The 27,088-nt window shown below is 68.4% G+C and overlaps 14 protein-coding genes across 14 annotated transcripts; 5 read left to right on the top strand and 9 right to left on the bottom strand.

Moving 5' to 3' along the window:
• Positions 1-4: 4 nt before the first annotated feature.
• Positions 5-2,731, bottom strand: MICPUCDRAFT_58797 (uncharacterized protein; the record flags this gene model as incomplete). Its single annotated transcript, XM_003059147.1, has 5 exons — positions 5-233; positions 435-1,458; positions 1,520-1,906; positions 2,019-2,329; positions 2,532-2,731. The coding sequence occupies 5 exons, from the start codon at positions 2,729-2,731 to the stop codon at positions 5-7; spliced, it is 2,151 nt and encodes a 716-aa protein (XP_003059193.1).
• A 133-nt stretch (positions 2,732-2,864) lies between these two features.
• Positions 2,865-3,603, bottom strand: MICPUCDRAFT_69560 (uncharacterized protein; the record flags this gene model as incomplete). Its single annotated transcript, XM_003059146.1, has 1 exon — positions 2,865-3,603. The coding sequence occupies one exon, from the start codon at positions 3,601-3,603 to the stop codon at positions 3,031-3,033; it is 573 nt and encodes a 190-aa protein (XP_003059192.1). The 3' UTR covers positions 2,865-3,030.
• A 2,289-nt stretch (positions 3,604-5,892) lies between these two features.
• Positions 5,893-7,191, top strand: MICPUCDRAFT_58795 (uncharacterized protein; the record flags this gene model as incomplete). The annotated part of the gene is made up of 1 exon (XM_003059443.1): positions 5,893-7,191. One exon carries the CDS (start codon positions 5,893-5,895, stop codon positions 7,189-7,191), a length of 1,299 nt encoding a protein of 432 aa, XP_003059489.1.
• Positions 7,192-7,266: 75 nt separating this feature from the next.
• On the bottom strand, positions 7,267-8,085 carry MICPUCDRAFT_58794 (uncharacterized protein; the record flags this gene model as incomplete). The annotated part of the gene is made up of 1 exon (XM_003059145.1): positions 7,267-8,085. One exon carries the CDS (start codon positions 8,083-8,085, stop codon positions 7,267-7,269), a length of 819 nt encoding a protein of 272 aa, XP_003059191.1.
• A 219-nt stretch (positions 8,086-8,304) lies between these two features.
• Positions 8,305-9,853, top strand: MICPUCDRAFT_58793 (uncharacterized protein; the record flags this gene model as incomplete). Its single annotated transcript, XM_003059442.1, has 2 exons — positions 8,305-8,402; positions 8,563-9,853. The coding sequence occupies 2 exons, from the start codon at positions 8,305-8,307 to the stop codon at positions 9,851-9,853; spliced, it is 1,389 nt and encodes a 462-aa protein (XP_003059488.1).
• A 91-nt stretch (positions 9,854-9,944) lies between these two features.
• Positions 9,945-10,923, bottom strand: MICPUCDRAFT_58792 (uncharacterized protein; the record flags this gene model as incomplete). The annotated part of the gene is made up of 2 exons (XM_003059144.1): positions 9,945-10,343; positions 10,528-10,923. The coding sequence occupies 2 exons, from the start codon at positions 10,921-10,923 to the stop codon at positions 9,945-9,947; spliced, it is 795 nt and encodes a 264-aa protein (XP_003059190.1).
• Positions 10,924-11,049: 126 nt separating this feature from the next.
• On the bottom strand, positions 11,050-11,679 carry MICPUCDRAFT_69556 (uncharacterized protein; the record flags this gene model as incomplete). The annotated part of the gene is given in 3 exon segments (XM_003059143.1): positions 11,050-11,150; positions 11,153-11,154; positions 11,156-11,679. Coding segments are annotated over 3 exon segments (627 nt in total).
• Positions 11,680-11,880: 201 nt separating this feature from the next.
• PETF2 (ferredoxin, chloroplast precursor) lies at positions 11,881-13,026 on the bottom strand (the record flags this gene model as incomplete). Its single annotated transcript, XM_003059142.1, has 1 exon — positions 11,881-13,026. One exon carries the CDS (start codon positions 13,024-13,026, stop codon positions 11,881-11,883), a length of 1,146 nt encoding a protein of 381 aa, XP_003059188.1.
• Positions 13,027-13,189: 163 nt separating this feature from the next.
• On the top strand, positions 13,190-14,584 carry MICPUCDRAFT_58789 (uncharacterized protein; the record flags this gene model as incomplete). Its single annotated transcript, XM_003059441.1, has 2 exons — positions 13,190-13,744; positions 13,880-14,584. 2 exons carry the CDS (start codon positions 13,190-13,192, stop codon positions 14,582-14,584), a joined length of 1,260 nt encoding a protein of 419 aa, XP_003059487.1.
• A 1,472-nt stretch (positions 14,585-16,056) lies between these two features.
• MICPUCDRAFT_27253 (uncharacterized protein) lies at positions 16,057-17,118 on the bottom strand (the record flags this gene model as incomplete). Its single annotated transcript, XM_003059141.1, has 1 exon — positions 16,057-17,118. A coding segment is annotated over exon 1 (1,038 nt), but the record flags the coding sequence as incomplete, so codon positions are not given.
• A 2,773-nt stretch (positions 17,119-19,891) lies between these two features.
• On the bottom strand, positions 19,892-21,076 carry MICPUCDRAFT_58787 (uncharacterized protein; the record flags this gene model as incomplete). Its single annotated transcript, XM_003059140.1, has 1 exon — positions 19,892-21,076. The coding sequence occupies one exon, from the start codon at positions 21,074-21,076 to the stop codon at positions 19,892-19,894; it is 1,185 nt and encodes a 394-aa protein (XP_003059186.1).
• A 215-nt stretch (positions 21,077-21,291) lies between these two features.
• On the top strand, positions 21,292-22,606 carry MICPUCDRAFT_27251 (uncharacterized protein). The gene is made up of 3 exons (XM_003059440.1): positions 21,292-21,404; positions 21,663-21,799; positions 21,989-22,606. Exons 1-3 carry the CDS (start codon positions 21,329-21,331, stop codon positions 22,478-22,480), a joined length of 705 nt encoding a protein of 234 aa, XP_003059486.1. The 5' UTR covers positions 21,292-21,328; the 3' UTR covers positions 22,481-22,606.
• MICPUCDRAFT_47517 (uncharacterized protein) lies at positions 22,580-24,549 on the bottom strand. The gene has a single exon (XM_003059139.1). The coding sequence runs from the start codon at positions 24,368-24,370 to the stop codon at positions 22,760-22,762; it is 1,611 nt and encodes a 536-aa protein (XP_003059185.1). The 5' UTR covers positions 24,371-24,549; the 3' UTR covers positions 22,580-22,759.
• A 497-nt stretch (positions 24,550-25,046) lies between these two features.
• MICPUCDRAFT_47516 (uncharacterized protein) lies at positions 25,047-27,083 on the top strand (the record flags this gene model as incomplete). The annotated part of the gene is made up of 3 exons (XM_003059439.1): positions 25,047-25,101; positions 25,242-25,318; positions 25,430-27,083. 3 exons carry the CDS (start codon positions 25,047-25,049, stop codon positions 26,924-26,926), a joined length of 1,629 nt encoding a protein of 542 aa, XP_003059485.1. The 3' UTR covers positions 26,927-27,083.
• Between the last annotated feature and the right edge of the window lie 5 nt (positions 27,084-27,088).

Here is a 27,088-nt window from a genome sequence, read left to right as displayed (position 1 = left end):
GTCATCAATCCTCCTCCGCGAGCATGGCGTAAAACTCCGGGTACTCGAGCTCGCCGCTGCCGTCCTCGTCCACGGTTTTAAACGCCTCCTCCAAGGTGCCGTCCTTCTCCGCTTCGGACGCCCACGTCCACAGGTCGCCCATGTACCCGTCGCTCGACGGGCACTTCGGCAGCGACGCGAACGCGCGGAGCTCGTCCAGGGAGATGGTCTTGCTCCCGTCCGTGTCGTAGTCCCTTTGGGTCGTTCCATCATACGAAGCGACGTCGGGGTGGAGTTGAAAGGCGTCAGACGGAGTTGAAAGGCGTCGAGGTGTGTCGGGATTGAACGCGAGGGGTGATGGGCGGAGAGACGCGCCCGCCGGGAAAAGTCCTCAAGGAACGGCGAGCACAACGCGTGCGGGGTCGTATGGGGACCAGTGTGGTAATAGAACGCACTTCAGCCACGCCTTCCAGAGGTTCGCGATCGTGCGCTCAAACTCCGCCGCCGCCTTGCTGTCCTTCTCCGACTCCGCGGCGGAGATGTTGTGCGCGCTTCCGGGCTGGAACCCGGCGTACGCTTTCCCGAACGTGCTCACGTCCGAGTAGAACGCCATCGTCGGGACGTCCGCGTCGGACTCGTCGCGTCGTCTGAGGTACGCCTCGTCGCCGGCGTCGTCGGGGGAGGCGTCGGCGTCCTCCTCCTCCTCCTCCTCCAACCCTCGCAGGATCCCGTTCGAGAAAATCACGGACTCGCCGCCCGTCGCGGACGACACGGACGACACTGAATCCCGCCGAGACGACACCGAATCCCTGCGAACGCTCCGCGACACCCTCGGCCCGCTCCGCGAGAAGTCGATCCCGACGTACGCACCAAACTTGAGCCGCGCGTTTCGCACGTACGACGTCGCCACGGGGCCGAACCCGAGCGTGGACATCCCCGGCGGCAGCAGGCTCCACTCGACGACGTTGCGTTCCCCGACGACGCGCCCTTCCACGACGGCTGGGATGGTGTACTGAAACTCCTTCTCGCACGTGACGTACGACATCGCCGCCCACGCCCATCGAAGAAGGCTGTGGTTGTCGTTCAGCGCTCGGAGGTCGACGTCCGAGACGACGAAGCGCAGCTTCTGCCCGAGACCAGGATGAAACTTCGACGTCACCTTGTGCGTCCCGAGCGGGTCGCTCAGGGCTATCCCGCACGCGTACGCGAACGGTCCGATCCCCGCGACGTACAGCTGCGTCTTCTCGAAGCACTTGCTCCGCGCGTACGACGTCAGGACGCACCACGCGAGCGCCGGCTGCGATCGCAACGTCTCCAAGTTCTCCTCCGCGTCTCGGACGGGCAACTGCTCCCCGGCTGAGTGTCGTTCCATACAAAGCGACATCGGGGTGGAGTTGAAAGGCGTCAGTTGGAGTTGAAAGGCGTCGAGGGCGGGTATTGAAAGCGTGGAGTGGGCGGAGAGATGCGCCGGGCAAAGTCCTGAAGGATCGGCGTTCACCACGCCGACGCGGTCGTATGGGAACCAGTCTATAGAACGCACCTAAGACGTCGACGAACGTCTCGAGCTTCGCGGCGCACGCGTCTTCGTCGTCCCCGGCGGTGACGTCCGTCGCGATCCCTTCGAGCTTATGCACGCGCGCGTGCCACTCGATCGCGGCGCGCGCGTCCGACGCGCCCGTGCCGCGCTCGCCGCCGCGTCCGAACCGCTTCGCCGCGGCGTATCGCCGTCCGACGAGCCTCGCGAGCGTCTTGACGCCGACGAGGTCGCAGTCGCCGTGGTTCCACTTCTCCCCGCGCGTCTGCTCGCGCGTCTTCGCGACGCAGGCGTTCATGAGCGCATTGAGCGCGTGGCGGTCGAGCCCGGCGAGCGAGATCTCGCCGCCGCACCACGCGCGGCCGAGGGCGTCGTCGACGGCGTCCAAGTCGCCTGAGTGAGGGTCGTACCGTACGCGAATAGTTAGTTCATCGGTCAGTTGAAAGAAGACGCGATCAAGTGTTGAAACCGGGCGATGGGTGAAAAATGTTTGCATGGAACGCACCTGAGAGGAAATACGCGGGCAGGACCGTCACGTCGCAGTGCGACGCGGTTCGCACGAGCGTCCTCGACGCCGCGGTCGCGTCGCAGAGGTGGTCGAGGAAGTCCACGTACATGTGCGACCACCACCCGTCCGCGAGCGGCTCGCGCGTCGCGACGGGGACGTCGAGGCACGATCGAGGGAAGAAGCCTCCTCGGGTTTCGGTCAGGACGCCCGCGGGGTCTTTCACCGCCGCGCGCGGGAGCTCGATCCCGTCCGCGACGCGGTAGGAGAGGCTTCGCGCCGCGGGCTCGGCCGCGAACGCGTCGAAAGGCCTGGCGTGACGCGCGCGTTGGGGGGGGGGGATGGGATGGGGTCGGCGGACGGAGAATTCGTCGAACCCGCCGAAAGGGCACCGCCGAAAGGGCACGAGAAAATCGCATTGCGACGCGATCGCGAGAGAACGCGTCGGGCGGGCGATGCGACGCGTCGCGACGCGTCGCGACGCGCCGACAGCCGCGGGCGCGAGATACGCACATCGCGGTGAGGAAGTGCTCCTTGAGCGGCGACGCGTCCACCGCGGCCGCCCACGCGGGGTCTTCCACGACCTCGCGCAAAAGCACGCTCTTGCCCTCCACCGCGTCGAGCGTCACGACGCGGACGACGGTGTCCTCGCGGAACATCATCGCCGCGGAGCCCGCGGACTTGAACCGGGACGCCGCGGATGTGAACCCCATGCCGGCGGACGGGAGGGAGACGATTCGACGCTGCGACGCGCGCGCGCTTCGTCTTCTGATCGAGGGTGCAGGTAATTCCGGACACTGAGAGGTTGTTGACCGATCGCAGCGAGAAGAGCTGCGATGCGATGATGGATGGCTCGCGAGCAATCGTATTTCGCGACGGAAGCGACGCCTCGCCCGGCCGTCCGCTCTTGGACGACCACCACGCCACTCGCTCCACCGACCCATGTCCCTCAGTTTCACCCCGAAGCTAGCTCCTAGCGTCGGCGCGTCTCTCTCTTCGTCCGCCGCCTACACTACCACGCGAGCCTCACCGCGAGGACGACGCAATCGTCCCTGCTCCGCTTCCCCCGCGCGTGCTTCACGAGCTCGTCCGCCGCCTTCGACGTCAACGCGACGCCGCCGCTCCCCGCGGACGCCCTCGACGCGACGTCCATCGCCCCCACGGCGTCGCACACGTCCCACAGCCCGTCCGACGCCAAGATCGCGACGTCGCCGCCGTCGCCGCCCCCAATCTCGATCGGCGCGGAGACCGACGGCGTCGCGATCAGCCCGACGCCTTCCCTCTTGAGAAACGCGTCGCCGAGCGCGCGCGCGAGCGCGAGGCCGTGCAGCCGCCGCGCGTTCGCGGGGAGCTTCACGCCGTGGTCCTTCTCCAGCCGCGCGCGCTCCGCCTCGGAGCTCACCTTGTGCTCCGTCGTGACCCACCGGGCGTTCGCCGCGGCGCCGATCTTCCCGAGCGCGCAGGACGAATCGCCGACGTTCGCCGTCTGCGCGAACAGCTTCCCGTTCGCCGGGCACCGCCACGTCAGCATCACCGTCGCCGTGCACCCCTCGTACTCGCACTTCAGTACCGCGTCCGTCTCCATGAACGCGCGAATCAGCGCGTCCTTCGCGCCCGCCGCGCCCGTCGGCGTCGCGCCCCCGAGCGCCCTCGCGATCGCCTCGGGGATGATCTTCTTCGCTCGCGTCGCCGCGACGTCGCCCGCGTGTCCGTCGAACACCGCGAACACGCCGACGTCGGAGTGCCCGCGCAGCGGGCACTCGCAGAGCGCGCGGTCCTCGTTGTGATGCGAATTTTTGTTGGACCCTCGGCTCGTTCGCACCGACGCGCGCAGCGTCAGCGGCGCGACCGTCGCCGCCGCCGCCGCCACCGCGCTCGGCGTCGGCGCGATGCGGACGCGCACCGTCGGCGACTCGCCCGCGCGTTCGCCGAGCCTGATCTCGTCGCCGTCGCGGAGGACGTGCCACGTCGGCGTGCGACCGCGTTTGGACGCGCCGGAGCCCGCACCGCCGACGCGAACGCCGTTGAGAAACGTCCCGTTCGTGCTTCCCGAGTCGGCGAGACGCCAGTCCCCGCCCGCGAGCTCCGACGCGTCGTCCTCCGCGTCGCGGCGCTTCTTCCCCCGCTGATGCTTCCCCCCTCGCTTCTCGTCCGCGCGACCGCCGTCGCCGTCGCCGTCCCTCCACGGCGTCCAGCGCACCTCCGCGTGCCGCGACGACACCTCGGACGAAAAGAACGACACGTCTCTGCCCTCCGCCCGGCCCAACGTCAGCGAAGCCGTCCCGGGCGGCGCGCTCGCGGCGCTGCCCGTCGCCGCGCCGGACGTCACCTCCAACCGCAGCGTGCTTGGGCACTTCGCGGGGATCCAGTCCTCGTGCGAGGCGGCGGCGTCGTCGCGGAGGACCGGCTCCTCGACGTCGTCGGCGTCGTCGGCGGCGTCGTCGGCGTCGAGCGCGGTGAGGATCGCCTTCGCGAGCGCCGCCGGCGATCTCCGCGATGATCGCAGCGGCGACGGCGACAGCGCCGCCTCTTTGAGGAACGTCGTCTTGAAGTCCTTCGTCGGCTCCGGGCTCCGCGCGGTCTTCTCCGGCGACGGCACGTGGACGTACGACGCGTCGTCGGACTCGGAGGAGTCCGAGTACGGGTCGAACCGCGGCTTTCGCGTCGGGGATTTTTCGATCCAGTCGTCGAGCGTCGCCGTCCTCGCGTGCGCTCCTCGCGGCGACGGCGACGGCGACGGCGACGGCGACGGCGATCGCGACGGCGACGGCGAGCGGCCGCGCGCCACCCACGCGCTGGTCGGCGACGGCGAGCGCGGCGGTTCATATTCCCGGTTGTGCGTCATCTGAATCGGCGGCGGGAGGTAGTCCTCGAACGCGTCGTACGAGTGCCCCCGCTCCTCCGCCTCGATCGCCGCGGCGGCCATCTTAAACGCGTCCTCCGCGTATTCCTCCGGGTCCGGGGACGTCCCCCTTCGCGGCGCGAACGGGTTCTCGTACGGCGCGTCCTCGAACGGGTTCTGGTACGGCCCGGTGACGCGTCTCTCTCGCGTCGGCGAGCGACGCGAGCGACCGTCGCCGCCGCCGCGCGAGGAGGACGCGGGGGGAGCCGCGGACGTCGACGGCGACTTGACGCGCGCGGCGATGGCGGCGAGCTCGGCGCTCGCCCTGGGATCCCCCTCCGCGGCGAGCGCGGCGGCGACCTCGTCCAGCGCCTCCGCGGCGATCGTATCGTTCGGGTCCGGCGCGTCTTCGCCGTCGTCGCCGCCGTCCACCGCCTGCGCGCGCTTCGACGGCGACCCCACGCGCTCGTTCATCGACTTGGCGCCGTCCGTTGTGAGCTTCTTCTTGAGCGCTGCGAGCTCCGCGCGTCGTCGCTTCCGGTTCGCGATGCGGCGCCGCGCCGCCCCGAGCGACCCTCGGAGCTTCCTCGCGACGCCGACGCTGATGCCTTGGACCTTGAACACGGCGACGCACCCGGCGGCGCACCACGCGCACGTCTTCAGCGCGTGCTTGAACGGGACGACGTCGAGGAGACCCATGCTTCGCCGCGCGTCGTCGCACCCTCGGACGAAAGAGGAGAGAGAACAGAAGAAGTAACAAAGCGTCCTCCTCGGGACGCGTCCCCTCGTCTTCGAGCGCGCGCTCTCACGCTGGCGACGCGCAGACGGCCGTTCGCGCGCGCGGCGGCGATGCGATCGCGCGGTGCGAGGGCCGCGCGCGCGAGCGGATGTGACCGCGGGTGCGCGCGGCCGAACGAGATTCAGCAGACGGATATCGTCCAACGGTTCGCAGAGACGCGCGATCAGATCCGGCTCGTCGTCATCTGATTTATTACTTCGATCGGCGCGGCGTCCGTCCGCGCGCCGCCCTCGATGGTCGCGTCGCCCTCGAAACCTCTGCGCCTCGTCGTCGGCATCGACGGCGGCGGCACGTCCACGAAATGCGTCGTGTCCTCCGTCCCGGTCTCCTCCTCCGCGGTCATCGTCGGCGTCGGCGAGGGCGGCTCCGCGAACGCCAACAGCGTCGGATTCGACGCCGCGCTCGAGAACGTCGCGGGCGCGATCGTCGCCGCGCTGAGAGACGCGACGAGGGAAAACTTCCGGTACCGCCCCGAGGACGTCCTCGCGGGCGACGTCGAGGGCGTGAAGCTCGAGGCGATTGCGCTGTCGTGCGCGGGCGTGGACGACGACGACGGCAAGGCGCGATGGCGCGACGCGCTCGCGAGCCTGTGCGTCGCCGTCCCGCCGCGGCGCGTCGTCGTCGCGAACGACGCCGCGGCCGCGCTCGCGAGCGGCACGCGCGGTCGCCTCCACGGCGTCGTCCTCATCTCCGGCACCGGGACGATCGCGTGCGGGTACACGGAAGACGGCGCGCGCGCGAGAGCCGCGGGATGGGGACCCGCGTTCGGCGACGCGGGATGCGCGCACTCGATCGGATCCGCGCTCCTCGCGCTCGCCGCGCGCGTCGCGGACGGACGCGTCGCCCCCTCCTCCCCGGGCGCGGCGCTCGTGCCGGAGATCATGGAGACCTTGGGGCTGGACTCCGCGGAGGACCTGATCGGTTGGGCGTACGAGGGAGGGCCCGCGCCGGCGTGGGCCGACGTCGCGGCGTTGGCGCCCGTGGCGACGCGCGCGGCGGCGCGCGGGGACGCGTACGCGTCCGGGTTGCTCGACGACGCCGCGGAGGGACTGCTCGAGTCGCTGCGCGCGGTGTGCGCGAGCTTGGCGCGCGGGGAGAGCGCCATACGGAGCGCGCCGTTCTCGTCGAGGGCGAGCAGGATGTGGGCTCGGCGGCGCGAGCGGGCGTTTACGGCGGGGACGAGGGCGCGAACCTTCTCGGAGAAGTTCGACGTCGGGTCGCCGTTGGGTCGGTCGGTCGTCGCGGGCGCGTTTGACCGGGACGGGGACGACGCGGACGTGGACGCGGACGACGGAGTGGGGCGCGACCCGAAGCTGCTGCCGTTGGTGCTCGCCGGCGGGATGCTCCGCGAGGGCGGCGGACTCGCGGAGAGGCTCAAGGAGGGCGTCCGAAGGCGCGCGGACCAGGGCGACGACGGGACGTTCCGGATCGACGGGATCGAGTTCAGCGCGATCACGCACCCGACGCTCGGGCCGGAGTGGGGGGCGGCGTACATCGCGGAGCGGGCGTTGGAGGGCGGCGCGCGGGACTAAGGTTGGTCGTCAGCGACGACGGCTAGGGTACGCTTCGCGACTTTAAGATACGTAGTCTAGCTAGCTAGGGTAGACTCAGAACTTGCCCCCGCATCCGGTGCAAAACTTCCCGCCCTCCACCCTCGGCGTCCCGCACTGCGTGCAAAACTTCGCCGGCGGCGGCGTCCCCGCGTCCTGCGCCTCCTGCGCCGCGACGCGCGCGTTCGACTCCGCCTCCGCCGCCCTGGCTTTTTCCACCGCCGCTCGAAGCGTCGCGATCGCGTCCGGAATGTCCTTCGCGCCGTACACGCTGCTGCCCGCGACGATGACGTTCGCGCCCGCGACCGCGGCTTCCCTCACCGTGACGCCGTCCAAGCCGCCGTCGACCTGGATGTCGAGCTCCGCGTACTTGTTCCGAAGCGTCCTCGCTTTGGCCATCATCGCGGGTTGAAACTTTTGCCCTCCGAACCCGGGCTCTACTGTCATGACTAAGATCATGTCGACGCCGCCCTTGTCGCACAGCGCGTAGACCGCCTCCGGGGGCGTCTGCGGCTTCAGCGCGATGCCGACTTTCATGCCCGCCCCGCGCGCGGCCGCCGCGACGTCCGCGCCGCCGTCCGTCGTCGCCTCGACGTGGAACGTGAACATCGTCGCGCCCGCGTCCTTCATCGGCGCGACGTAGTCCTTCGGGTTCGTCACCATGAGGTGGACGTCCAGGAACGCGTCGGGGAGCTTTTTGTGGAGGCACTTGATCACCGGCGCGCCGAAGGAGAGGTTGGGGACGAAGTGGCCGTCCATGACGTCCAGGTGGAGCCAGTCCGCGCCCGCGTCGAGGACTCTCTTCGCCTCGGTCTCGATGTTGGCGAAATCGCACGCGAGGAGCGACGGCGAGATCTTCGCCGGCGGCGTCGGCATCTCGAGCGAGATTCGAGGACGGGCGGGCAGCGCGGGCGTCGTCGACCGGCGACGGAGGGACGCGGCGCGCGTCCGATGTGACGCGACGGCAGGCAGCGGGCAGTCGGGCTCGGGATCAGATCGTGACAGTTGGATTTTTTTTCAAACCGCCCCGCCAGGCAGCTGACGGTCCGAACGTTGGACGGTGAGACGCAGATCACGTCGCGCGCCCACGCCGTCATGCCCAAGGCGGAGGAGTCGATCGCGACGTCGCGCACGAAGCGCGAGCCGGAGGCGCGCGTGCTGGATTCGAAGCCGTTCAAGGAGTTCATCGAGCGGTGCGTCGCCCTTTTCTCGCCCGCGCGCGCGAAGAAACGCCCCAGATCCTCCCACTCGTTCAACCCGGCGCGGCGACGAGCGCGCGCCTCGAATCGACATCTGACGCGCGCCCCCGCCCCTCCCATCCCCCCGCCGCCTTGCCCCACCCCCTCCCCGCAGGCTCCGCACGAACACGCTAGACTGCGACGCGGGCGGGAAGGTCCTCCGCCTGAAGCGCTTCATCAAGTCCAACGCGGGTCCGCGCGTGCTGAACGCCGTCCTCGACGCGCTCAAGGAGAACACGAAGGTGGAGGCGCTGTACATTCAAAACTTCGAAGACGGCTTCTTCGACGAGCAGCTCGCGAAGCTCACGGAGGTGCTCAAGCTGAAGCGGATATGGTGCCTGAACGTCGGGGAGAACTTCCGAACGACGCTGCCCGCGTGGAGGCAGTTCGCGAGAGACCTGGAGGACACCGCGGTGTCGCACATGTACGCGTCGGAGCATCACTTCATCGGCACCGACGTGAAGCGACGGATGAAGGACGTCATCCGAGAGACGCGCAAGGCGAACGTCATACCGCACTCGCTGGAGGTGATCATGAACTGCGGGAACATGTGGTTTAACCCGAAGCTTCCGAAGTGGGCGCAGGACGTGAAAGGCGGCGCCGCGGCGATCATCGCGCGGCAGCAGGCGGCGTCGGCGGATTCGTCCGTGTGCGCGCTCGCGGGCGCGGGCGGCGAACGAGCGCCGGGGGAGGACGGGACGAAGCCGCGCGCGAAGAAGATGGGCTCCGTCGCCGCGAGCGGGATCGAGGCGTACCTTCGAGAGAAGCGCAGCATCTCTCGCGGGCACGGGAAGCGGGTCGTGCATCAGACGGCGAAGGGCGCAGCTTTCGTCTCGGGGGAGACGGCGAAACATCGGAGGACGGAGAAGCTCCGACGCGAGAGGCTCGCGAGGAAGAAACAGGAGGCTGCTGACGCGGCGACCGCGGAGAAGAACGTCGAGAGGGTCAAGGAGCTTCTGAGACAAGGCGGCGGCGCGGCGGTCGTCGGGTGGAAAGTGCGCGTGTGGTGGCCGCTCGAGAACGAATGGTTTCACGGCACGGTGACAAAGTTCGAACAAGGCGGCGCGAAGCACCTCGTGGAGTACGAGGACGGGGACACGCAGCACGTCTTGATCGGAAAGCTCGCGGGGGACACCGCGAAGGTGGGGTTCCTCAGAGCGCCGCGCGGGCAGGGGATCGCCGCGAAGGAAAAGGCGTCCGGCGGCGAGAAGAGGAAAAAGCCGGAGCCGCCGCCGCCGACGCGAAAGAGCTCGCGCGCGCCGGCGCGACGCGCGGAGTCGCCGCCGCCGCCGCCCGGGGGACTTCGAGGGTCGCACGGGATCCGCGCCGCGGCGCAGGCGAGGCGTCTGCAGCAGGCGCTGGACAGCGCGCCGAAGCGACGAAGGTCGAGCTTGGGGGGGAAGTGATGCTTTATCGCGCGGCGCGCGCACGTCGTACAGTAGTCTGACGAAGATTCAAATTGATCTCTGCTCGATAAAAAGTCGTGCGTGAAGCACCTCACTTTTTCTTCCCCGGGCCCTTCTTCTTCGCCGCCGCGGCGTCCGCCACCGTCGTCCACCCCGATCGTCGTCCCTCCGGCCCGGGCTCGGACCACAGCTCCAGAAGCTTCCCCGGGTGACCCACCTTGTACGCCTCTGGAAGCAGCGTCTCCATGGCTTTGTACACGTGCGCGGGGATCGCGCGACGTCCCGTCTTCGTCGTCGCCAACGCGTCCAAGGTCACGTCCGCGCTCCGCTGATGCCTGAGCTCGACCGCCTTCGCCGCCGGGAACGCGCGACAGTCCCGGCGGAACATCACCATCGTGCGATGCGACCGCGCGAGGTACGTCGCGTCGCTGTTCGCGATGACGTTGTTCGGACGCATCTGCACCCACGTCATGTTCTCGACGTAGCCAAACTGTGGGTCGTTCCATACAAGCGATTGTCGGGGTGGAGTTCAAAGGCGTCAGGTGGAGTTGAAAGGCGCCGAGGGCGGGGATTGAAAGCGAGGGGTGGGCGGAGAGAGACGACGGGCAAAGTCCTTAAGGATCGGCGTCCACCTCGCCAACGCGGTCGTATGGGGACCAGTGTATAGAACGCACCTGTTTCGCCGACATGACGTCGCACACCTCGCTGAGGTTCTCCTTCTCGACCCACATGAACACGAACCCGTACGGCGCGAGCTTCTCGAACGGGATGCGAGCGATATCTTCCACGGTCACGCCGCCGCGGTCCGGGCTCCTCTCGATGTCCCACGGCGGGTTGGCGTGCACGGCGAGGAAGTCGCCGCCGAGCGACGCGTGTAACGTCTCCGCGTCGGCGACGATGTCTCTCTTCACGTGCACGCAGTCCGGCAGCGCCTCGAACGCGGCGTCGATCTCGCTCTGCGGTTTGTACGGCGCGATGACCTTCCCCCACGACACCGGGATCGGGTGCGGCGGCAGCTTCAGCGGCACCGGCGCGCGCGGGTCCACCTCGCGTTTCTTCCTCATGAGCATCTGAGGGCCGTTCCGTACGAGCGAACGTCGGGGTGGAGTTGAAAGGCGTCAGATGGGGTTGAAAGGCGTCGAGGGCGGGGATTGAAAGCGAGGGCGGGCGGAGAGAGACGCCGGGAGAGAAAGTCTTTAAGGAACGGCGTTCACCACGCCGACGCGGTCGTATGGGGACCAGTGTACAGAACGCGCCTGATTGTCACTGTTGTACGCGGTGATCATGTGCGACTTTTTCGGCGCCTTGGGCGCTCGCGGCTCTCGCGGCCCGCGCGCTATTCTCGACGCCTTGCGCTTCGCCTTGCCGAAGATGTCGTTCAGATCCCACCCGCCAGCCTCGTCGTCCCACAGGTCGTCCTCGTGGTCCATCGCGTCGCCGTCGAAGAAGAGCTCCTCCGCGAGCGCCTTTTTCATGCTGAACTGCGACGTCTGCTTGAACACCTTGAGGAGCATCTCCTCGTCGAAGCCGTCGTCGTCGTTCTTCGCGTTCGAGTCGTTCGTCGCGTCGTCGTCGATGGGCGCGTCATCGCCCGCCTCCGCGGCGGCGGCGGCTTTCGCGGTCGCGGCGGCCTCCTTCGCGGCCGCGGCTTCCTCCTGGATCTTCTCCAGCTGCGCGAACTTTTGCATGATCATCTCCGGGGTCTCCTCCTCCTCGACGTAGCCGACGTAGTGCATCGCGCTGGGCGCGCTCTGGTGCTGGTTCGCGAGCAGCGCGGCTTTCGCCGCGGCACGTCGCGGGCGGCGGCCTCCCTCGGATTCGGCCATCGTTCTCGCGCCGCCGTGCCGTGCTCGGGGGACGAGGGCGATCGATGCGGTGCGATCGACGGAGCGCGGCGGGATCTTATTTGTTTGAACTGCCGCGAGCTCGCGTTCGCGTTCGAACGACCGAACAACAAAACTGGTATCGAAACACACACACGCTTTATCCGCCCCGCGCCTCCCCCGACGACCGGACCGCTCGCTCGCTCACTCGTCCATGTCCGCGATCTCCAGCGCGAAGTCGTCCCTGACCACCGCCTTACTCCGCTTATCCGCCGCGAGCTCGTTGAAGACCTCCCCGAACTGCTTCTGGTAGATCTCCTCCTCGTCCTGCGTCACGCACTCCACCGGACCCGCAACCACGGTGCTCACGCACAACAACGCGTACCCCTCGTCTCTGTACCGCCTCGACAGCCCCAGCGCCTCTCGCTGCTCGAGCTTCCCTTTCGTGACTCGCACCGCGCACTTCGTGCAGCAGCCCATGCGGCACGCGTTGGGAAGCTCCCACCCCTCCTGCTCCGCCTCGAAGAGCACGTATCGGTTCTCCGGGACGTCCAGCTCGAGGACTTCGCCGGTGACGTGATCGGTCACCGCGACGCGGTGTCGCGCGCCGTCCACCGCGTCCGAGGGGAGCCCGCTCCACGCGATGTTCTCCACGTTCACGAGATTGTTATCAGAAGACCCTCCGCCCTGAGAGAGGCCTTCGACGCCGCCGGCGACACGCGACGCGACGTTGTAGTGATCCTCGACGAAGAGGTCGACGGTGCCGTCAGGGTTGACGTTTTTCGCGCGCCACTCCGCGGTGGTCAGCGGCGCGATGGACTTGGGCTTGGCGCTCGCGCCGGTGCCGGCGGAGGCGTCCGGACCGACGCCGGCGGCTTTAGCTTTAGCTTTAGCTTTAGCGCCGCCGAGGGTCATGCCGATGGGGCCCAGGGATAGGCCCGCGTTGTCGAGCATCTCGCCGCCCTTCGCGACGACGTCATTCTCGTCGTTCTCGACGTCGTCGTCGTCGAAATCGTCGTCGACGGACGCCTCGAGCTTCGCTTTGCTCTCGCCGAGGGTCATCCCGATCGGCCCGAGGGACAGGCCGACTTTCTCCAGGAGGCCCTCCGCCTTGGACATCAGGCTGACCTCCGCGCCGCCGGACGCCTCGCCGTCGTCCGAGGCCGCGCGCGGACGCGTCGAAATCGTCGTCGCGTTTTTCGAGACGCGCGCTCCGTGGGAGAAGATGCGCGACGTGAAAGAAGATGCGCGCGCCCGCGCGCGGGTCGCGACGCCGCGCGCGGCCGCGCACGCGCGCCCCGCGGTCGACGCCGCGGAAGAGCAGCTCGCGCTCGTGATCGTTCGGTGCATCGTTCCGTTCTCTCCGCGCGTCCTCGCGCGGGGACGAATGCGGCGAGGGGGGCGCTTGGGTGCGCGTGTCCGCGGAACCGCGATCCGCGCGAGAGATCTGATCTCGATAAGACCTCGCCTCGTGTGAGCCGCCGACACGTCGACGGCATTCCACTTGGCGCTGATGTCGCACGCGGCGACGCATCGCGCGGCGGCGGGCGGGGTCGCGAACCCCGCCGCGCGCGCTCCTGCCATCAGAAAAGGCGTCGCGGCGCGCGGGGGCGTCGCGGCCGCGTCGCGCGCGCGCGGCGTCGCGGACGCGTCGTCGAACGACGCCGGCGCGGTCGCGGTGTCGGGATTCGCGTCGACGCGAACGATCGCGACGTGCGCGCTGTCCATCGCGCTGCGAGGCGAGAGCGCCTCCGCCGCCTCCTCCTCCTCCCGACGCGCGGCGGCGCGCGGCGACGCGCTCGTCGTCGCGTCCTCCGCGGCCGCGGCGGCGCCCGGCGGCGCGGACGAGTCCGACGACGAGTCGTCCGTCGACGCCACGGGACAGGCGAAGAACGTGTTCGAGGCGGTGTGGAAATTCGTCCGCCCGCACACGATCCGAGGGACGATCCTCGGCACGACCGCGATCGTGACGCGCGTGCTGCTGCACCACCCCGAGCTCTTCACGCTCGCGCTCGTCCCGAAGGCGCTCCTCGGCCTCCTCGCGCTGCTGTGCGGGAACGGATACATCGTGGGCATCAACCAGGCGCGTGCTCCGCGAACGTTTCGTTTTTCAAACCCGACCCGACCCAGCCCTCGGCGTCGACGTTTGATCGCGTCCCCTTTCAACTGACCGACGAACATTCATTTTTCGATCGACCCGCAGATTTACGACGTGGACATCGACAAGGTGAACAAGCCCTTCTTGCCCGTCGCCGCGGGGGAGCTCAGCGTCCCGCTCGCGTGGGCCGCGTGCGGGATCTTCGCCGCGGCGGGCGCGGCGATCGTGACGTCGCAGTTCGGGCCGCTCATATCGAAGCTCTACCTCTTCGGGCTGTTCCTGGGGACCATCTACTCCGTGCCGCCGCTGCGGCTGAAGCGCTCCGCGCTCGCGGCGTTTTGCATCATCGCGACGGTGAGAGGGTTCCTGCTCAACTTTGGCGTGCACCACGCGACGACCGCGGCGATCGGTCTCGCGTTCTCGTGGTCGCCGCCAATCCTGTTCATAACCTCGTTCGTCACCGTCTTCGCGGTGGTGATTTCGATCACGAAAGACCTCGCGGACATCGAGGGGGACAAAAAGTTCAACATCGACACGTTCGCGACAAAGCTCGGCGTGAAAGGGGTGTCGTACCTCGGCAGCGGGTTACTCCTCGCGAACTACGTCTTCGCGTGCGGCGCGGCGGCGGTGAACGCGTCGTGGTTCAACCAGCCTCTGATGATCGGCGCGCACGCGTGTTTCGCCGCGTTCTTGATCCTCAAGACGAAGGCGCTCGAGTCGGAGGGATTCACGAAGGGCGCGGTGCAGCGGTACTACCAGAACATCTGGTACCTGTTCTACAGCGAGTACTTCCTGTTGCCGTTCATCTGACGCGTCGGCGTCGGAGGGCGGGGAGCGGGCGAGTTAGGGGGTGGGGGGGTGTGAACTCGAGAGAGAGAGAGAGAGAGAGAGAGAGAGAGAGAGAGAGAGAGAGAGAGAGAGAGAGAGAGAGAGAGAGAGAGAGAGAGAGAGAGAGAGAGAGAGAGAGAGAGCGAAAGAGAAAGTGGTTTGGATTTAATAAGAACGCAGTCCACCGCGGCGAAGTCGAATCACGTTCGGACGTCGTCCTCTCGAAAATAGATAGGTACTGCTGGCTAGCTAGTCTACTGTTGTCTTCGCGACAGCTCCGCCGCGATCGCGTTCGCCGCGGTTTGCTGCGCGTTCCTCTTCGGCGGCGGCGGCGCGCCCATGGAGATTAGCCCCGGCGGCGGCGGCGGAGGTGGAGGCGGCGGCCCGCCCGCGCGCTTCTGCGGCTGCTGCGGCTGCTGCGGCGGCGGCGGCGGCGGCGCGCCCATCGAGATCAGCCCGGGCGGCGGCGGCGGAGGAGGAGGCGGCGGTCCGCCCGCGCGCTTCGGCGGCGGCGGCGGCGCGCCCATCGAGATCAGCCCGGGAGGCGGCGGCGGCGGAGGCGGCGGCGGTCCGCCGGCGCGCTTCGGCGGCGGCGCGCCCATCGAGATCAGCCCGGGAGGAGGGGGAGGCGGCGGCGGCGGAGGGCCGGCGGCTCGAACCGGAACCGCCGCCGCCTCGGTCTCCGCCGCCGCCGCCGGCGGCTCCACGTCGAACCCCTCGTCCGCGAGCGTCCTCAGAAGGTCGAGCCCCTCCCGGAACGGCGACGACGGCGACTCCGGCGCGGCGTTCTCGTCCGCGATGGATTCCGATTCCGCCGCCGCCGGCGTCGGGCTCCCAATCCCGCGACGCTCCTTCGCCGCGCGCAAAAAGTGTGATGGCGACGGCGACTTGGGCGACCTCGGAGACTTCGGAGACCTCGGAGACGTCGGCGCCGGCGAGCTCGGCTTCGAGCTCGGGCTCTCGCTGTTCGCCTTCTTCGTCAAGAACGCCATCGGCGACGACGGCGACCCGCGCGTCCTCGACCGCGGCGACGGGCTCTCCGCGATCGCGTCGAGCTCGACCTTGACGTCGCCGACGGACTTCCGCGGCGACGCCGTCGACTTCGTCGGCGACCCCGGCGTCGTCTTGACCCGACCCGGGCTCGTCGCCGCCGTCGTCTTCGCCGCCTTCGCGCCGCCGCTCGGCGACCGCGTCGTCGTCGTCGTCGACGCGTCGTACTCCAAAAGCTGCGACGTGGACGTGAACCCCAACGCTTTCATCCGCGACAGCTTCGAGTTCGGGCTCTCCCCCGCCTCCCGCCGCGGCGCCTTCGCCTTGAGCTCGTCGTGCATCTCCGCGACGATGTCGACGCCGCCGAGCGGGCGGTCGCCTTGGCTCGACTTCAACTTGATCGCGTTCGCCTTGCTCTCCGGCGAGAGCGCGTTCGTGGACGCGGACTTGCGCAACCGCGCCGCTTGCTCGTGTTTCATCTTGCGCGCTTCGGCTTCTTCTCGCATCTTCATGTCGTTCTGCACCTTGTCGAACGTGACTAAAAAGTCCTTGACGAGCTTGAAGACTCTGCCGGCGTTGTCCGCTTTGAACGGCTCGCCGAAAAACTCCGTGGTCGCCTTCATCGCGTCCTGCGCCTCGGCCGCCATCGTCTTCGCTCTCGTCACTTCCGCGTCCGCGGCTTGCGCGAACGGAAGCATGACGTCCCTGAACTTATCGTGAGTCTCGTTTTCGTTTTGCTCCGGCGCGGCTCCCGCGGCTTTCAAAACCTCGTCGTTCACGCTCTCGAGGCCCTTCACGAGCTGCCCCAGGAGCTCTTTCGTGCCGTCCAAGTGCAACCCCGCCGCTTTCTTCACCGTCTCGAGCTCGGTGGATAAAAACTCAACCCCGGGCGACGTCTTTCGCAGCTCCTTCACGACAAAGTGCAGCAGCGACGTCTTGCGATCGACGGCTTTGACGTCCGTCAGACGTAGCAACGTCTCGAGTCTGAACCCCGCGGCTTGACCGCGGTACGTCCCGCCGTTCAGGTGGTTCCCCACGGCGAGGATGCCCTCGAGGACGGTCACGAAGTGCTTGCAGTTCTTCAAGTCGTCCGCCGCGGCGCGCACGGCGGCGTAGTCCGCGCACACCTTCTTGACGTTCGCCGCCGCGGTGCCTTTGAAGATCAACGCGTCCACCCTGTGTTGTAAACGCGGGATCGGCATCACCTGCAAGAAGAACTGCTCCACGGTCGCGAGCATGGTCTTATCCCCGTCGTAGCGCTTCACGATGGATATCTCATCCACGGTCGGGACGCACAGGGATAAGATGGCGAGGTTGTCCACCTGCAACGTCTTGTCGTCCATGTTCATGAGCGCCTCTTTGATCTTCTTGAACGGCATCCGAATCCCCGCGAGCTGGATCGATATGTTCAGCGAGCGCTTCGCGTCTATGAGGGAGACCACCTTCGGCTTGTTCGGATCGTCTTCCTTCTTCTTCGCCTTGGCGTCCTCGAGCGCGAACATGGACTCGAGCTGGGACAGGTCGATGCTTCCGTCCGTCGCCGTCTCCCACACCGTGCCGCGCACCGAGTGCGGCTGGAGTTTGTCCCAGTGCAACATCTTCACCTTCCTGACCGCCTTCGCCACCTTCGCCGCGGCGGCGACGGACGCGATGCCCACCTTCGCGCCGCCCGGCGGCGGCGGCGGCGGAGGGGGAGGTCCTTTGCCGCCCGGCGGCGGCGGCGGAGGCGGCGGCGCGCCCGTCAGCTTACCGCCCGGCGGCGGCGGAGGAGGAGGAGGCGCGCCTGGCAGCTTCCCACCCGGCGGCGGCGGCGGCGGCGGCGGCGGCGCGCCCGGGAGTTTCCCGCCCGGCGGCGGAGGCGGCGGCGGCGGCGGCGCGCCCGGAAGTCTACCCCCAGGAGGCGGAGGCGGCGGCGGAGGCGGAGGCGCGCCCGGGAGCCGGCCCTTCGGCGGCGGCGGAGGCGGAGGCGGCGGCGCGCCCGGGAGCCGGCCCTTCGGCGGCTGCGGAGGCGGCGGCGGCGGACCGCCCGTCGCTTTCGCCTTCCCCGCGCCCTCGAGCTGGTTCTCGATGTGCTTCACCTTGTCCTCGCCAAACTTCGCCCGCGCGTCCGCGCGCTTCGCCTTCTCCTCCTCCGCCGCTTCCGCCGCGGCCTCGTCGTCGTCGTCGCCGCAGCTGTCGTCCTCGCCGTCGCTCTCGACGCCGTCGCCGACGAGGTTTGCGGCCATCTTCCCCGTGAGCCCGCCGCGCGCGGCGGCGGCGGCGGCTTCTTTTTCGTTCTTGACGTTTTCCCTCGCCTCGCGCTTCCGCCGACGCTTCATCTTCACGAGCGCGATGATCTTCTCGACGTCCTTCGTCGTGACCGGGCCGGACGGCGACGCGTCGTCGCCGTCGCCGTCGCTCAGGGCGTCGACGTCGAGGTCGTCGAGCCCGCCGACCGCGGCGACCTGCGCCAAGACGTGCTCCAGGGAATTGCGCGACGTCAACTTGACGAACTCGTCCTGGCTCGCCGCCGCCGCGTCGCCGGTTCGAGCCGCGTGAGCGTCGTGCGCGCGCGCCGCGGCGTCGGCGTCGGCGTCGGCGCGCGCGCCCGGCGCGCGCGGCGCGCGAGCGTCTCCAGCGCCGCCGCCGCTGGTCGGTGCCGCGGACGACGCGCCCGAGACGTGATGCCGCGTCGCTCCCGCGGCGGCGTCGCTCGCGCCGCCGCTCGACGTCGTCGCCGCCTCCGCGTGACGCCTCGCGTTGCGAAGCCCCCTGCGCAGCCCCGACCCGCCGCCTCCCGAGCTCGCGCTGCTCGCGCCGCTCGCGCTCGCGCCGATCCCGCGGACGCGCTTCGCGAGGTCGGTCAACGCCGCGTCCGGGCGCGCGGCGTCTCGAAGAGCCTTCGCGTCTTCTAAACCCAACGCCGCGCCGGCGTCCGTGGCGACCATCCCCGTCGCGGCCGCGTCCTTCGCTCGAACCGCGCCCTCTTCCCCGGGCGCGGCGCGGCGGTAGCCGTGCGGGAGGTTCACCGCGCCCGCGGCCGCGGGCGGCGGCGCGGCGGCGGCGGGGACGGCAAATCCCCCGCCCGCGTCGCCCGCCGCGGGGGTGGTAAACTCAAACTCGCCGTCGCTCGCGTCGTCGTCGCCGGCTTCGAGCCGCTCGCGGACGACCCAATCCTCGCCCTCGTATCGCGGCTCGGACGACGCCGCGGCCGCGGGCGCGGGCGCGAACGGCGCTCGCTCTCGCCGCGACTGTTTCAACCGACGAACCGCGACGGCGACCGGCGCGGGCTGCCGCGCCCGCCCCTCGCGCGCGTCCCGGTCCCCGTCCACAGGCGCCGCGGTCGGTATCTCCCCCGGCGGCGCCGCGACCGCGACTGCCGCGACCGCGACCGGCGCGACCGGCGCCGGCCGCAGCCTCGCGCTGATCTCCCGCAGACGGTCCACGTCCTCCGCCGCGGCTTTGTGCTTGTTCACGTCCGTGAGTTGGATCCTTCGCTTGAGCTCGCCGAGGGACACCGCCTGTTTCCGTCGTTTCGCGCCCGACGGCTCCGCCTCGGCGTCCCGCGAGGCTTTCGCCTCCCTCGCCGCGGCTTGCGCTTCCGTGCGGGTCAGCCCGACGGGTGTCGCGTCGACGACCGCGCGCGCGGACGCGGACGCGGACGCCGACGCCGACGCCGACGCCGACGCCGACGCCGGCGGCTGCGTGTTTTGTTGCTTCTCCCGCCTCGACGCGCCGCCGCCGCCGCCGCCGACCGCGGCGGCTTCGAGCCTCGATTCCAGGCTCGACCTCCCAGCCTTCGCCGCGCCGCTCTCGCGCGCGTCCCCCGCGAGCCGCCGCGCGCGGTCCCGCGCGGTCAACCTCGAGCCGCCGCCCGCCGTGACCACCTTCGTGGTCAACGCGATAGGCGACTTGCTCGGCGACAGCAGCGGCATCGCGCGCGACGCCTCCTCTCTCTTCTCTGGCGAAAGCAACGGCGTCACCGGACGTCGCTCCACCTTCCTCAGCGGGTCCGTCGGGTCGAACGTCTTCCTCGGCGGCGTGAGCGTGCGCGTCGCTTCGCCCGCGAACCGACTCCGACTCGCGCGCTTATCGTGCAACCCGACGTAGGTCCTCTCCGGCGTCAACGCGCCCTCCATCGCGTACGACGGCTCGTCTCTGTCCTTCGACGCCGCCGCGCCGCTAAGGGCCATTCCATACAAGCAAACGTCCGGGTGGAGTTCATAGGCGTCAGTTGGAGTTGAAAGGCGTCGATGGCGGGGATTGAAAGCGTGGGGTGGGCGGTGAGACACGCCGGGAAAAGTCCTTAAGGAATGGCGTTCACCACGCCAACGCAGTCGTATGGGGACCAGTGTATAGAACGCACCTAAGTTTCGTCTTGACCCGCAACACCGGGTTCGGCTCCACGTTCTCGCGGTCGCCGGGCGAGGACGACGACGACGCGCTGCCCCCTGCTTGGGGTGGCCTCGCCGCTTTCGTCGCGGACGCGTATCCGAACCACGCGTCGTCGTCGTCGCCTCTCTCTTTGCCTCCTTTCCTCGCGGCGGAAGCGGCGGAACCCGCGGCGTATCCGTCGTCGTCCTCGCCGACGACCACCGCGGCTTTATCCAACAAGTAAAGGCGCTCGCGCACGATATCCTTGAGAAGCTTCGCCGCGCGCTTCCCGTCCTCGATGCCGTCGAAGAGGATGTCCGCGGCGAGGCCGCGTCTCGGGCCCGGCGCGCCGCCCTGCGCCTTCGGCGGGCTGCCGCCGCCGCCGCCTTTCCTCCGCAGCACGCCCGGGGCCATCGTCTTCACGAGCGCGTCGTAGTCCTTGGCGTCCATCGCGACGTCGCGCGAGGAGGACGTCGCGCGAGAGGATGACGGAGATCTTGGCGCGTCCAGCCGCGGCGCGACGCGCGCGAGCACGCGCACGAGCGCGTCCAACGCGGCGCGTCGATCCGCGGGGAGGCGGTCGAGGAGCAGCCGCGTGACGTACAGCCGGCTGCGATAGTCCTTGATCTTCACCGCGGCTGCGAACGCCTCGTGGAGCTTGCCGGTCAGGAGGCTGTCGTCGAGCTCGCGCAGGAGCTCGAGGATCAGCGTGGAGAGGACGCCCGGCGCGATGCCTCTCGCGCGCGCGTCCTTCGCGCACGCGTCCAAGATCTCCTCGCGCGCGTACTCTCTCGCGTCCGCCACCGCGTCCGCGCCGCGGTCGGCGTCCCTCCACGCCTCGCCGGGGAGGAACAGCGCGTCGCCGACGCCCAACCCTTTGTCGTCGCCGAGCATGTCCAGAAGCACCGCGCACGTCGTGTGCAGCGCGCGCAGGCGCGGGCGGTCCGCGTGCCTGAACGACGGCAGCCGCGGCGCGGCGCCGTGCGGAAGCGCGCTCGCGATGCTTCGCGGTGGGCCTCCTCCTCCTCCTCCCGCGAGGCCGCCGCCGGCGCTGGACGAGGACGCGGACGCCGCCGTCGCCGCGCGGCGGCGTTCCATGGCCGCCGCGTGCGCGCTCGCGGCACCGTACATCGCTCGCCGATGCGCGCCCCTGGCGCCGCACGCGAGCGAGCTTGTGATGGTGACACGGAGATTCCAAACGGCTGGCTGCCGCGACCGCGACCACGACCTTCAGCTTCTAAAAATTTGTATCCGCGGTCGGTCGATTCCACTCCTCCGAGACACCGCACCGATACTGTACCGCTCCAAAAAGCGTCGGGTCCGCGCTCGCTCCGTAATCGACGTCGCACCACGTGACGCGCGACCGACACAGCCTCGGACGTCATGGCCGCGCACGCCATGTCCGCGAACGCGCTCGTAGCTAAACTCGGGGGGGTCGCCGTGAACAAGGCCGCGACCGGTGCGCGCGCGATTCCCGCGTCTCCGTCGCCGCTCTCTCGCGCGGGGAAGAAACCTGACCTAAACCCTCGTCCGCGTCGCGGCGACGGAACGCCGCCGTCGCGGCCGCTCGCGCGCCGCCGCGGCGCGATTTCTCGCCGCGGGCGCGCTCGTAGGACACGGCAGCGACACGGCGTCCGCTCATCTCGACCTCGCGCGCGTCGCTGACCTCCCCCGCCCGCCCTTCCTCCGGTCGTCTCGTCTCGATTCTCCTCCTCAGGCGCGAAGAAGTCGGCGTGCTTCACGGGCGGTGCCGCGGTCCCGCGCGCGTCCGTTCGCTCCGCCGCGCGCGTGAACGCGACCGTCCGCGCCGCGGTGTCGCTTCCGGACGGCGTCACGGTCGAGAAGATGGGCAAGGTGCGCGTCGTGCTCGCCTCGTATCGCGGTTCCTCGCGTCGCGCGCGCGCATTCCCGGCGTCGACGTCGCCGCGCTGTTGGCGGTGGATAACGCTGCGGTGGCAGCGGAGAATTCACTCATCTCATCTCGCCCCGACTCACCCGCCCACCCCGACCCCTCCTACCGACGAATCGAATCGAATCGAACAGGACGTCTTCAACACGTCGTACTACCCCAAGGGCGAGGACACGGACAACTCGAGGAAGCCGTGGGTCGTCATCGACGCCGCGGGGCTCCGCCTCGGCCGCCTCTCCACGCTGGTTGCGACGTACCTCCGCGGAGGGAACGTCGGGACGTACTCGCCGAGCATGAACATGGGCACGTACGTCGTCGTCGTCAACGCGTCGCAGGTTGTCGTGTCCGGCAAGAAGTTCGAGGATAAGCTGTACAAGCGTCACGAGACGGGGCGGCCCGGGAGCATGAAGGAGGAGTCGTTTAAGATGCTCCAGGCGCGGATCCCGGAACGCATCGTCGAGAAGGCAGTGCGCGGGATGCTCCCGAAGAACCGCAAGGGCCGCGAGCTTTTCACGCAGCTCAAGGTGTACGGCTCCGAGGAGCACCCGCACGCGGCGCAGAACCCGATCGACGTCACCGCGGAGGTGAAGGAGCTGTGCTACTCGTCCGGGATGAAGTCCGCGTGAGGTGAGAGAACGGAGGGTGAGAGCGAGGAGCCGAAGAGATCTGATCATCATCACCGCGGCGGGGAGCGCGACCGCAGACGTACCCATAGCCACGTCGAGGGAGCTTTGTGAATACGATTCTTTGTGAAAAAATGTGCACTGCACGCGTCCGCGATCAGAAACGTCCGTCTGAGCGCGGCCGGCTCGACTGCGCCGACGCCGTCTCTCCGTCTTCTCTCTCTCTTCTCTCTCCCTCCGTCCTCTCTTCTCTCTCCTCCCGCCCTCCGTCGCGGCGGGCGATCAGCGCACCGGGCAGATGTCGTCGATCTTCAAGATCATCCGCACGCACTCGGTCGCCAACGACAGCGCGGACGTGCTCACGAGAAGCGGCTGCACGACGTTCTCCGCGAGGATGTCCGTGATGGTCCCCTTGCGGACGTTGATGCCGTAGTTTTCATTCCCGGGCGTCGCGTGCTTGTTGCGCAGCTCGGTGACGATCTCGATCGGGTTCAATCCCGCGTTCTCCGCGAGCGTGTACGGGATCACCTCCATGGCATCCGCGAACGCTTTCACGCACACAGCCTCCATGCCGGACAGCGTCCTCGCCCACTTCCCGAGCTGCTGCGACACCTCCACCTCGGGCGCGCCGCCGCCGACGATGAGAAACCGCTTCTGCACGAGGCATCGAATCACGCACAACGCGTCGTGCAAGGAGCGATCCGCCTCCTCGATCACGAGCTTGTTGCTGCCGCGACAGAGCACGGAGACGGTGTTCCCCATGTCCTTGATCCCGGTGAATTTCACCATCTTATCCGCGCCGCACTGGACCTCTTTCACGAGCTCCGCGTGTCCCAGCTTGTCCGCCGTGAGCTGATCCACGTGCGCGACGGGCTGGCAGTTCAGCGTCTTGGAGATGAACTCGACGTCGTCGCGCTCGACGTCCCTCACGACGAGGATCTTCGCCTTGGCGAGGTAGTGCAGCGCGAGGTCCGTCGTCGCGTCGCGGAGGATGCTCTTCTGGATCAAGAGCACGTTGCACCCGGAGGCTTTGATCTTCTTGATCAGGCCGATGATGTAATTCCTCTCCTCCTTCAAGATGCGATCCATCTGCGCGTAATCGCTCACGACGACGGAGTTCTCCATGTCCGTCTTCGGCGGCGAGATGCAAAACTGAATCAGCGCCACCTTCGCGTTCTCCACCTTGGTGGGCCCGCCCGCGGCTTTGGACGACTTCGAGTCCAAGACGAGGCCCGGGACCATCTCGGTGTCGTCGATCGTGCCGCCCCCCTTGCGGTGGATCTTGATGTCCTTCAGGTCCACCATTTCGGGCCGCTCGGGGTCCATGATCTTCAGCACCGAGTCCACCGCGATCGGAGCGAGGACGTTGCTGTACTGCGCGACCACCTTACTCCCGAGCGACGTCGTCGCCGCCTTGATCAGCGCCGGGCGATCGCTGATATCGAGCGGGATGGACATCTCCTGTAAGATCTCGCACGCTTTGTCGCACGCGAGGCCCATGGCATCGGAGATGACCGTGGGGTGCACCCCCCGCGTCAGCAGCGAGACGCACTTGTTGAGGAGCGAGCCGCACAGCACGGTCACGGACGTCGTCCCATCTCCCGCGACGATGTCCTGGGACTTGGACAGCTCCACGAGCATCTTCGCCGCGGGGTGGGACACCTCCATCTTATTCAAGATCGTCGCGCCGTCGTTGGTGATCGTCACGTCGTTGTTCCCGCTCACGAGCATCTTGTCCATCCCTCGCGGGCCCAACGACGTTCGGATCGCGTCCGCGAGCTTCTTCGCGGCGTTCATGTTCGACGTCCGGATGTCGTGCTTCAGCTTGTTGTCGCTGTAGCGCTCGCCCGCGGACGTCCCGGTGGAGCCACCATTCGCGGTCTTCTCCCCCATAGCGACCGACGAGCGCGTTCTTCTCTTCTTCTCGCGGTTGTTGAGGCGCGGGAAATAAGAAAGATGTTCGTTTCCGACGCGCCGCGGAAGCTAGATCGCGCGCGGTGTGCGCGTGTCACGACGAGCGCGAGTCGCGGGAAGACGGCGAAGACGTCTTTCGATCGACGTGACGCGCGTCGCGGTGGCGCGAGGCGTTGTGACGCGGACGGCGCGCGCGTTCTTCGCCTCGGCGGCGACCGATCGTCACGTTCTCATCACAAACTTTTCGAAAGTTGGGCGGCCGGAGTGTTGACCGCGTCTGGCTGGGGACGATTAGACTGTCGTTCTTGAGTCGCGCGCGTCGCGCTCGCGCCAGACTGATTGTCCGTGCGCGTACGCGAACACGTACTCGTACGGAATATCGCGGCGACCGAAAGCCAACCCAAAAACAGCTCCGCGCGGTCGTCGCGACGCAGTCGCGCTCGCGGGGCGACGTTCGCGCGCGGCTAGGACACGCGCCGGCGCTCGAGGACGCGAACGACACTCCGCGGACGCGGTTCGAACGCGCGGAAGCGGTAATCGCGTCGCCGTCGGGGTCGAGGACGCGCGCGCGCGGACGGAATCGCCGCGAATTCCCCCCTCCTCCTCCTCCTCCTCTCCCGCTTAGCGCGCGCGCGAGCGACGCGCGCGAGGCACGATGGCGACCCCGGAGGAGGAGCTCTCGGAGCTGCAGAGGAAATACGCGCTTCTCGGTGCGCGAAGGCGCCGCGATCGCGCGACGCCATCGCCATCGCCGTCGCCGTCGTCCCCTCCCTCGCTCGCGTCTTTCCGCCCCACCCATCCATCGTCGCGGACTGACCGACCCGTCCGAACCTCCCCGATCTATCTGCAGAGGGCGATCGCAAGGCGTACTTCGAGACGTCGCAATGGACGATGAAGCAGAATAAGGAGACGATCACCGCGGCGAAGGTGCGCGCGCCCCCTTCCGATCGCGCTGACCGGCCCCCCCCCGAAATGAATCAATCACGATTCCACGATCCAAACGCTCACCGCCCGGCCCTCCCGATCGAATCGCCGCAGAGAGAAAACAAGATGCTCATCGCGCAGCTCGCGGAGCAGGCGGTCTCGAACGTGGACAAGCCCAAGCCCGAGCAGCTCGGCCCGGAGAACAACGAGGAGCTCTTCCGCCTGCAGTCCTTCAGCAAAGATCTCAAGGCGAAGTACGACCACTTCAAGCAAGAGGCGGTGCGAAAGACGAGGGAGCTCGAGCAGAAGCTCGACAAGCTGAAAGACCTCGAAGCGGAGGGGCACACGCACGAGGAGGACGACACGCCCGTCATGTCGACGATCCGGCAGCTCGAGAACAGGTTCGATAAGGCGCTCATCAAGTACAACGAGGCGGCGTCCATCGGCAAAACCTACGAACAGATCGTTCGGCGGCACGGCGAAGAGAAGATGGACTTCGACCGGCAGCTCGCGCTCATCGAGAGGGCGCTGAAACAGAAGGAGAAAGACCTCGTGCAGCTGACGCTGATGTCGCACGACGCGATCGCGGCGAAGGAGATGGCGAAGAGCGAGCTCTTAAGGGTGGAGAAGGAGGAGGCGGCGGAGCGCGCCAAGCGGAACAAGGAGTTGAAAGATCGCAGGGACATGGTGCGGCAGCGCGAGGACATCAACGCGCAGCTCGCCGCGCGCGCGGCGCAGCGCGAGGCGGACGCGCAGAGGGCGGAGGAGGCGCGCAAGCACAAGGCGCTGATGAGCGACAAGGCGAGCAAGGAGGATTACGAGCGCGCGAAGAAGGAGAAGCAGGACCGGATGCGAGCGTACGAAAACGCCTTCTTCAAGATCAAAGAGGCGACGGGCGTGAGCGACATCTCCAGCGTCATGGACAAGTTCATGACGCAGGAGGACACGAACATCAACCTGAAGCTGCTCACCACGGAGGGACAGGCGAAGCTCGACGCCCTGCAGGCGGCGAGGAAGGAGGCGAGGACTGCGCTCGAGGAGTACCGCTTCAGCGGCGGCGGCGGCGGCGGCGGCAGGAGAATCGTCGACGAGTACGAGTCGTCGCTCGTGGACGGCATCAACAACAACGAGCGCGTGCGCGCCAAATTCGAGAAGGTGCACCGCGTGCTCGTGTCGATGAAGTCCGGGACGGAGCACTTGATGGACAAGCTTGACGTCGTCGACGGCGGCGTCGCGCAGCCGCCGGATGTCGTCTCGGACGAGACCGTCGTGGAGGTCCTCGCCGCGTGCGAGCAGAAGCTGATCAAGGCGCTCCAGGAGGTGGGAGACGCCGCGAAGACGGCGCTTCTCGCGCTCGACGACGGCGCCGCGGCGGCGACGAAGACGATCAGCAAGCACAACGTCCGCGTCGACATGAGCCTCGAATACGGCGGCAGCGACAGCGACGGCGAGGAGGACGAGGAGGGCGCGGACGAGGTTCCCGACCGAGATCGCGTCAAGGTGAGCGCGAACGAGCTCGCGGAGAAGCTCGCGAAGAGGAAGAAGGGCGGGCGGGGGGGGACGCCGCTGGACGGGCAGGGCTCGAAGGGGAGCCGGCCGTCCATGGCGTGATGTGATGGATCGAAAAAATCGCACGTCGCGTCCGTCGTCTCGCGAGCCGGGGTGGGGCGCGCGTCGCATCGTTTTATCGAACGCGTCACGCGTCTACATCACACAACTTCTACTACCGCTCTCGTTGCATCTACGTTAAATATACGTACTGTAGATCTTCCG

The sequence above is a fragment of the Micromonas pusilla genome (genome assembly GCF_000151265.4).
Source record: "Micromonas pusilla CCMP1545 genomic scaffold MICPUCscaffold_6, whole genome shotgun sequence".
Taxonomy (NCBI): Eukaryota; Viridiplantae; Chlorophyta; class Mamiellophyceae; order Mamiellales; family Mamiellaceae; genus Micromonas; species Micromonas pusilla.
This window is presented reverse-complemented; position numbering and strand designations above follow the sequence as displayed.

Bases quoted from the DNA above. Each gene is read 5' to 3' on its own strand.
- MICPUCDRAFT_27251 (XM_003059440.1), top strand. From the start codon at position 21,329: ATGGCCGCGCACGCCATGTCCGCGAACGCGCTCGTAGCTAAACTCGGG. The intron at 21,405-21,662 runs GTGCGCGCGCGA...TCTCCTCCTCAG, and splicing joins CGTGAACAAGGCCGCGACCG to GCGCGAAGAAGTCGGCGTGC. The intron at 21,800-21,988 runs GTGCGCGTCGTG...CGAATCGAACAG, and splicing joins CGGTCGAGAAGATGGGCAAG to GACGTCTTCAACACGTCGTA.
- MICPUCDRAFT_47517 (XM_003059139.1), bottom strand. From the start codon at position 24,370: ATGGGGGAGAAGACCGCGAATGGTGGCTCCACCGGGACGTCCGCGGGC.